At 40.7% G+C, this 9,805-nt stretch overlaps 1 protein-coding gene across 1 annotated transcript in view; it reads left to right on the top strand.

Moving 5' to 3' along the window:
* KCNH7 (potassium voltage-gated channel subfamily H member 7) overlaps positions 1-4,741 on the top strand; it is a 209,485-nt gene extending 204,744 nt beyond the window's left edge. Inside the window, exons 15-16 of the mRNA XM_083865336.1 lie at positions 2,695-2,887; positions 3,560-4,741. Of these exons, the coding sequence (XP_083721462.1) occupies positions 2,695-2,887; positions 3,560-3,826 (460 nt within the window). The 3' untranslated portion in view covers positions 3,827-4,741. The remainder of the gene's footprint in view (positions 1-2,694; positions 2,888-3,559) is intronic.
* The last annotated feature ends 5,064 nt before the right edge of the window (positions 4,742-9,805 follow it).

A 9,805-nucleotide genomic window follows, 5' to 3' on the forward strand; every position in this document is an offset into this window, starting at 1 on the left:
GGAGACTCCAAGTACACCAGCTGCCTGCTTTTTAAAATGTATTGCCGATGAATTCCCTTTTTGATACATTAACTTTTTTTGCAACTCTGTAATAAGTAAGACATGGGAGTATGCAAAGGCACAATACTTATACCTGTTACAGCAGAAAAATGCTTTCTTTATCAGAGTCCAATAGCACCTTTGCTTATACTGATATATTACTCTTTACTGGCAGCTAAGCAGCATAGCTTAGAGCATCTTAAGGATATGGTTACACAATTTTGATCCATCCTGCACCATAATTTACCATGTTACTTCACTTAATTTTAAATTGTCCTATTCTCAGGACTATGGCTTTTTTTCCCACTATTTTCACTCTGTAATTTCATTACTTTCAATATTTTTCCATGACAAATACTCTGACACGTACTCAGTCCTAATTATACTTCAGTAGCTATTCACTGGCATCCTGTGCTGTATACTTTAACAATCATTTTAAAGCCAGGTTAACTGAATCGATTCTCTCAACCACCAGAAGCCAATCAAAAAACAGTATTTTTCATTTCTGAATATGACATAATGCATTAAAAAGACATTTTTAACACTTAACCCTAAACTGCTGTAATTTCTAATTACAGTAAAGTCAAGTAATCTATGTAACTGTAAATGTCACATAACTAAATGCCTGCAGGATTCCCATCAACTGTATGTAGTCTTTTGACAGCATTTCCTTCCTTGAAACCTTTAGCTCTTGAAACTGAAGTTATACCTCTGTTACTTACAGTTTGATCATGAGAGACGTATTTCCTTCTGTATGAGAATATAATTGTTGCTGATAAACTAAGAATTAAATTGCTATGTATTCTTTAAAATCACTTTATTCTTTAACTCTTCTCACGTTTTTAAAGCTTTTCATGCGTTTGGGATTTGGGGCCTTTCTGAGTTTTCTATGAATATAACAGACAATATCATTTCCTGCCTTTGTCAGATCTGACCTGCTAGCTTAAAAAGCATGGTCACTTCTCCATTAATTTTTCCAGAAGTTAGAAGCTTGGCATAATACTCAATTATTAAATAGACATAGAGGGCTGGAAAGCCACTATACAAGTAATATGCCCCTAGAGTTATCTCTGTTTCTCTTCTTTAAGGGATTGGAATTTCATTGAGACTATGGGCCAAACATTTAAGGTTCTCCTGTTTGTTTGGGTAACATGGATCTGTTTAAAATTTTGGAGCATGGAAAATGAACCTTTATGTGTAATGATGATGAATAAACACTACCAGAGACATGTCTTCATTTGAAGTACAAAGGAACTTTCAAGTGCTAACAAAGTAAGAGGGGAGCAATTTAAGAGTTAATTAAAAGTCAAAAATAATCTTGAATGCACATCCTTCAGTGCTGCCTTTTATTCACGGAGGTGTTAAGGCCCAGGTTTAGCAGATGGAAGTTCTCTGGATGGTGGCATGCTACTGTTCCTACAGCATTTCCCCCTGTGGCATCAGCACCATACTTGTGTGAGAACAGCACATTTGCAAGTAGGAAAGAATCCAAGATAGCTGACCAAGAGGGCAAGTAGGGCACATCTGACTCTAACAGAAGTCTGTGTTTGGGCCTTTTTTTCTGAGAGCTGAGACCACAAGACCAGCTTCTCCTGATAAAGGAAGAAACAGCATCCCAAATACACTTTGATCATACCTTTTTGGATTAATTTCACAGATACTTTCATAAGTAAATGATACAGGCAATGGACAACTCCACAACAGGATAAAAAATAACATCAGTGCAAGACATGGTAAAACCAAAAATCTAACAGCATGGGGTCAATTCTGCTACTGGAGAGAGCCCAAGCAGCAACATTCACAACATTAAAGGCTGATGATGAAGATTTGTTTACTCTGTCAGAAGCTCAGTTGCTGTACAGAATGCTGTATTATCTTCATTACCATCTGCCAGCATGTGCTCTAGACTTCCAGAGGCTGGGAAGGTACAATAGGCATTACCTTTTCCTGAGTTTGTCAAAATTTTGGCAAGACCATTTAAAAATCATTTCAGTGCTATGGAATTGTAAGTATGAACAACATAATCAGCTCAAGTGCTTCAGAAGTCATAAATATGCAAATTTATGAAAAGGCAAAAAAATAATTTAAAGGTACAAAATTTGAACTTCAGAAATGCTGACATTAATCCTGAGGCCTGAATAAGTTTGAATAAATTTTCAGAGTAATGAGAATTGGGCAGTTGGATTTTTAATGGTTTCTTTTTCTAACTGCGGAAAAACACAAATGTGGCTTCTGCTTAGTTCAGTGCATTGTATCAGCATGTCAGAATTCATTGTCAGATGCATCAAAATAATGTCCCATGCCCAGCCAGCACAAATCAATTTAGTTACAACGAAGAGAATACATTTATTCCAGTTATTTTCAACCAGATACTCAGTCCCCTGCGTTGCTTCTTGTTGCAAACCTAAGGCACAGTGATGAACTCAGTGTAGCAAAAGCCAGAGAAAAGCTTGCAGGTATTTTCTGCAGAGACAGAAGATTTGGAAGGGCTCCGTACTCCCTCTACTGTTCTCTCCTGTTTAAGACATGGTCCTGCCACAACAAGCGATGGTTTTACCGGTAAACTGCAGGTCCCTCTTGAACGCCTCTGTAATCGGTGTGTGAAATACATCTGTTCCTGGCCATGAGCTAACAGATTTCGTGTTCCTTCTCTAGGCTTGAATCCCAAATGACTGCTGATATCCAAACCATCCTGCAGCTTCTGCAAAGGCAGTCAGCACTCATTCCACCTGCCTATAGCATGGTGACAGCAAGTGCGGAGTATCAAGAGCCAACAGTCCGGGTCATACAAAAGCTTCAGCCTGCAGCATCAATTAAAACAGACAGAAGTTTCAGTCCTTCATCTCAGGTAAGTACATGCCCAATAAGATCAAAAGAGGTTTCCCAGTCTTTTTATCTTATGAGGAAGAAATGCATACCAATCTAGATGCTAGTTCACTAGTTTAAGGAATATGAAATTATTATTTTGACTTAGCATCTCCACAGAGGGCTTAGACACCACAGTTTCAGAGACCACATTTTCTATGAGGGTTGAAGAGATTCATACAATGATCTTATAATCAGACAGATTTACTTTATTGTCTTCTTTTTTTTTTTTTTTTTTTTTTTTTTTTCACAAAAGTTAGCAGAAAAGGAATCCAAGTGATTAGAAATCTCAGAATTATGCAATTCTGGATTTATACTCTAAAACAGAACAACATAAGAACGTTGAGGTCCGTGCTCTTAGACTGGGACTCAAGAGTAATCAGTCCTTTAGAAAGGGCTGCTTATATGTGTATCTTAATGTCACATTAACAAGTCTGAAGGGAGGAAAAGATATCCAGACTTCTACAATTAATCAGCAGAATTGCATTCAATTACATTAAATCAAATACAGTGCCATGTAAAAAATATTTCAGTACACTGTTTAATTTTCAGAAATGGTTTTCCATGAACCATCTGAATGTGCTAATTTTGAACAGAACAAGGGCCTGGAAGGGATGGTAATTAATACCATATTGTTTCTTCTCTTCCCTTACAGTGTCCTGAAATTTCAGATGTTGAAAAACCAAAACTTAAATCCAAAGAATCCTTCTCAAGTGGAGTGCATCTGAACACAGCCTCAGAAGACAACCTGGCTTCTTTTTTAGACCAAGAACATGACCAGTGTGTAGAGCGTCCCCCACAGTCTTGTAAAACTTGTCTCCCACCAATTAGACACCCTTCCTTGCCAGAATCTTCACTAAGCACTGTAGGAATCTTGAGTCTTCATAGGCATGTTTCTGATCCTGGTCTTCCTGGGAAATAGTACTTTTATACTATTACTTCACATAAAAAATGTAAGTGCTTTTAATGGCTGTTTCTCCTTCTTTTTTTTTTTTTCTTTTTTTTTTTTTTTTTTTTCTTTTTTTTTTTCTTTTTTTTTTTTTTGTATTTAAATCCTCTATACTTGACTCAGGGGCTACAAGGAATATACCATTATATGCAAAAGTACTGTATATTTTCCTAAATCTGAAGCTTGTACGGTAAAGTTGAGCAGTTCTGATGTAAATATATATATATATACACACAATAACTGTATGTTCCAAATGTAAAACTGCCAGCATTCTCAAGGCACCTTATATTTTTATTTTTTTTAAATAACATGCATGTTCTGAAATTACAGTTTACGTCGCATGGAGATTACAACTTACTGCTGTCATGGAAATAGTATTTTATTGTGGATATGTCTTCAGAGCAAATAGGAGACAAATAACAATAATTCACATAGAAAAACTACCTGACCAAGCTAAAATTCAAGAAAAATGCTCTTCTAGCTCACTTTTGAAAATTGATTCATTTTTCTTGTAGTGAGCCTTTTCTAATAAATCACAATGAGTCTGAATCTAAAGAAAGAATAAGGTAACCAAGTGTTCTGGGCTTGAAACAATTAGGACAGAGAAAACAGCCTTCTTCCAAACTAGTTGAAGTAGGGCAGTATTTTACCAGAGAGGAAAACTGCCATATGGTGGAAAGTATCACTATAGGTCACATCCACAAAACTGCATTAAATTGAATCATTTGTTTCCACCACATACTCGTTTTTTGGGTTTTGTATTGTTATTTTTTTTTAATTGCATCATAGAATTCAGCTGTGATGAGCAGACAGGTACTCTTCATCTGTCACACAAACATAATCAAATGCAATAAACCTAATTTCTATGTAATGCAGAAGACTGTGTTCCTTTTGTTCAATACAAATTATTAACAACCTGTTTTAATTTAAAAATATTTTACACATTTTTGTTTTATAATTATTAGGGTGGCTGTTTGCAGTTACCTCTTTGTACTGACCAGCCCCTCTACAATGCTCGTACACACACACACACACCTCGCACGTGCTCCTGGACATGTGCGTGTGTGTATTTTATAATGTACATAGGTGTGTATGTATGTATACGTGTATATATATTTATATACACACATACACACAAGTTTGTGTATATACCTACGCTTACATGTAGGAGTATAGATATAGAGCTATATATATATATGTATATATGTAAAATCACTTTCAGGAACAATTGTAAACTTTCTTATTACAAAATGAGTAAGCTTAGCTTGTGTCCAAAGCTGACTACATTAGAATAAAATGATCTAAGGTCTGTAGGCTTTAAATACAGTATGTACTGTATGTGCATAATGCTTTGTGAATATTTAGATTTAATTTTATTAAAATATTATTCTGCTTCAAATGTTGTGTTTATTTTAGAAGGAAATTACCTTTTTATTACTGCTTTCAAATATTTTTAAATGTTCATATGATTTTCTAATCTTCTAGCTTTAATGTGAAATTCCTCTTGGATGAGAATTGGTTTCAGAAAAGCATGTAATGAAGTTAGAGGAGGAGCACTTAAATTTTGCCTAAAACCAAGCTAAATTCTCTGTCCTAAATCAGTGCTACAGAGAGATGCAATAGTGGCTGTCCCTCACATAGATAAATTCTTGTATATTGGGGTCAGTATGAAACGTGACACTTCAGTCATACACAGCTGGTAGATAAACACAAGGTGGGTGAATCTTTCCTCATTTAAAATTAGAGTGTTGAGCTACTAAGCATGGCTCTGCTTTACCCTTGCTTTTAAGAATACCAAAATTAATTAAGTCAATACCTTTGTCACTGAAAAGGTGACTCTTCCCACACAAGATCAAATTTTTACTGCCTCATGGTACTGCTGATAGTGGAAAGGTCCAAAAGCTACAACAGGCTGACTGCTCTTCTACCACGATGTCAGGAGGGCTGCACTGCTCAGTGCCTTGCAGGATCAGAGCCCAGTGTCAGGAAAATGAATCCACAAACGCCGGAGGTTTATGTCCGAAAAGGAGACAGAGGAGTCCTGCAAGTTTATTCGAATAAAGGGAGGGAGAAAGTCCACTAGGGGACGTGGAGTTTTCTTTCTCAAGGTTTCGGAGGGCGCAGGCTCCTTTTATCCTGAACTCCCGGCCGCACATTGCCCTCTTCCTTCCCCCGTTGGCTGAGGTACTAGGAAGGTACAGCCTTTCCGAACTGCCTACCACATATACCCCCTTGAACCTACTGTTTTATCCCGAAGTTCAGGTTTGTGCAGACCCTTGCCTGTTCCAGGAGCCAAGCTGTCTGGGCCCGGTAACAAACCTGCTGCTTGAGGTTGGTTGAGGCATTAAGACCCATTTCAAAGACCTTAACACTCATAACCTTCACTCATCAAATTGTTTGTAAAGACATTAGCACACATATTTCCTCTCACTAGGGACCAGTCAGAATTTCTGCCTGCATATACTCCATTCGACTAAGAGTGCTGAATAACAAATACCTTCTGGAGGGTTTTGTTGTTTGGGTTTTTTTAAATTGCAAGTGTTAATGACTTCTGCTCTATCTCAGCTTGGTAACTAACACTGATGTCTGTTACAAGAAACAAGTTAGCACATTTTCTAAAAAGGTATTTGTGGTTATGCTACATTCTAAAAAGTCTGGTATAAATTAAAAATAAAATTAATGAAAAAGTATAATGCGTGAGCACTGCTTTAAAAGGCCGTTTGTCCAATTTTATCACTTGATATTTCTCATTACTGCAAAGAGACGGAACAGAACAGAACAGGTAGTCTGGGGAAGGAGCATTGGGGAAGAGGAAGAGATTAGATTGCAGTCAGTCTAGGTGAAGGAAAAGCTCCACTTCTCACTCTATTTTTTTGGCTCAAAGAGACTTTGTTCCTTCCCTTCTCCTTGTACCAAGAAGAAAAATCTCAAATGGGTTTTGATAAATAAGGGAGACTTGATAAAGTTATGGAGATTCTAAGCTCCTTGTCAAGGAAAGCAGAAACAAAAGATGAAAGTTTAGTTGCAATACTCTATCTGCCCCTTCCTTGCCACAGAGAGATCTGCCTTCTCAGGTAATGTCTTTTTTTGCTGAGTTTCAATGAAGTATATGAAGACCCACTGCTTCAAACTTTTTTTCCAGAAACAGGTAAAAACCATTGGGTTTGGAAATGTGTTAATTTTCTGAACAGCAAAATTTGCCCCTTTTATTTGCAGGTGACTTTGTTAGAGGGTTTTGTGGGGTTTTTTTGAAGGGGCGGGCCTCCCTGTAAGTCCAGTCTGGTTTTCACTTGATAGAAATGGGTCTGCATTATCCAAATCAAACTCGGGATGATGTTAAGGGTCGTAAACCCACACAGTTGTAACACATCCAAAGAAGATTTCAGAACTTTAGGAGGCACATTTTGGGTTTGCTTGAACACTGGACTATGTACATTAAAAACCTGTAGTTAAAAATACATGTCAGTTATAAGCTGTAGATGATGAAAAGTTTCCTGGAATACCAGGAATAGCTAAAATAGCTGAAGTGCAAAAGCAATGTGGACAATCACTTCAAATATGAGAGGTGAGGCTGTACAGATCAGCGCAGCTCTTCATGAAGTTCATTGGCTCCTACCAGTTATGGGTGTAGTTCAACATTTAAAGCAAAGGAGAGGTTGTGATGCTTTTCAATGGTTAAGCTGTGCAGCAACCTGAGCTATTTGGGTGTGCACATTCATCTACAGGCACAGATTTACAGTAATACACACTGTGATAAAAATAGGGTAAAAATTCGTGTATAAAATAATAATTCGATGTATAATGAAACAAAGCTAAAGTAAAATTGTAAAATCCAATAGAAGGGTAACCGTTCTCTCTCAGCCTGCTAATCTCAGTTGCAAGGACAGGACGAAGGTCATCAACTTAGACAAAAGACACTGGCCAACCCTGATAAGAATCACTTCCTCGCCAAGGCAAGGAGAAATTCCTTCCTGACGACGATGCCAATTTCACCAACCTTCTGGTGCCACAAGCGGAATGAAATCAACATAAGACGGACTTTTGGAATTGACATAAGAAAGGAGCCTTCCCGGAATGAGACAACTAGACTTAATGAGGTCCGGGAGGGCCATCGAAAAGAAATCCGGACTATTCAACCCACCTTGGACACCTGGACTGCCTAAGGGCAGAAAATTCCTATAAAACGGTGGACTGAGAGCTGCACTGGCGTGGACTAGGGCGTCTGGTACATCGGTGCGGACCTCTATCCACCCAGCGCGCGCTGACAATTTCCTATTATTGTGGTTTTTCTCTTTTTCAGGTGCTCGATATTCTGTTATTAATAAATTGTCATTTATTAACCTGAAATTTGCCTTTGCATTTATAACAGATTTGGTGCCGTGACTCGGATTCGGAGGAAGCTGCGGGGACCTGCGATCCAGGGGGGTACCCCCGCTGATTTCGGCGGCCTGGTGAGTGAGGAGACCCCGCGGCTCCACCCGAACCTCCGAACCAAATTTAGGAGCGAGAAAACCACAAAAATAGGACAGGGGAAAGAACGGATCCGGGGGCAAAGAGAGCTCGGGAAGGCAAAGGGCCTTCGGAAAAGCCGCGGCTTGCAATTGCTCGTAAAACGTCTACGTGCACGAAGACATCCACGCAGGAAAAGGAGCTGTAAGTACTGCTGGTTGAGCGGGTGATTGGGCGAGTGTGTGAGACGTGATCTGATCACGAAGCGAGTGTGGACTTCAAGGTCGCAGTTCCGTCTTTTCCCGCGAGGGGACCGGTCGGCCGCGAAGGAAGCGATTTCGTGTGAAACTCTCTTGCATTGCTCGTCAAAACCGGGACGAGGGAAGTCTCGGGGACCGATCACGGAGTGGGCAAAAAGGGGAAGGGTACGTCCTGTTGAGCTCGGGAATCGGTAAACCCTTTTTGCCAGCGGACCAAGGTAAGGGTCCAAAGAAAATCCGAAAGGATTAGAGAACCGATCAGGAACCCTCGGCACAGCTCGCTGGAGGGGGAGTGATCGAAAAGCCCCATCCCCTGAGAAACAACCAGAGACACAACGCACAGGCAGAAAAGTCGACTTGCAGGGAATTTCGAAGATTTGGTAAGGAAATTCGCGAAACATGGGACAGAAAAAGAGTAAGCCCCAGAAAAAAACCCCAGAAAGACCCCCCACTGGTAAGGGAAAGGGAACCATGAAAATCCCTCGAAATAGTCCCTTGGGGTGGATGTTGGAGCATTGGGGAGATTGTCCACAGAGGAAAGAGAAATCTAAGGAAAGAATGATTTACTATTGCATGGATGTGTGGGGTGGAGAGAAATTGGGGGAACACCTCACGTGGCCAGTAATGGGATCATTTGAAAGCTGGACATGTAGTAAGTTAAATCGCTATGTGACAAACAAGAGCCCCTCGGACCCCGAGGAGAAGGAATACGCCCGGCTTTGGCTAAACACCCGAGCTGGTTTGTTCCCGATGAAACAGAAAGGGCGGCCCGGAACTGGGACCGAGCCCTGGGAGCCCCTAGATCACCTCCCACCTCCCTACATTGGGCTGAATTCCCCACCCTCTCCAGAGCAAGTGGTGCCCACAGCCCCTTCCGATCCTCCAAACCAGCTTTTGGGGGCACAGGCATCTCAGGTGGGGAGTCATGCCTCCCCTCCATTGTCCCCACTGGCAGCTCCCTCACTGCCACCCCCGCTCCTGCCTCTCCCGTCTGGCCTGGGTCCGTCGGCGGCGCCCCCGCTGATAGATGCCATGGCCACGGGAGCCCCCTCTGAGATCCTGTCTGCGCCAGCTTGGGGGCACTCTCGGTCACCTTTTCCGCCGCCACCAGGGTTGCTCCGAGCGGAGGAAAGACCCCCCTCTGCTGCACAGGCGGCAGTCCCGCCCCCGCAGTCCGGGAAAGGGAGACAACCCACTGCTACCAGTTCTCCCCCTGCTAGCAGAACCCGATTGAAAGCAAGGA

This window comes from Zosterops lateralis, assembly GCF_965231275.1.
Source record: "Zosterops lateralis genome assembly, chromosome: 7".
Lineage (NCBI taxonomy): Eukaryota > Metazoa > Chordata > Aves > Passeriformes > Zosteropidae > Zosterops > Zosterops lateralis.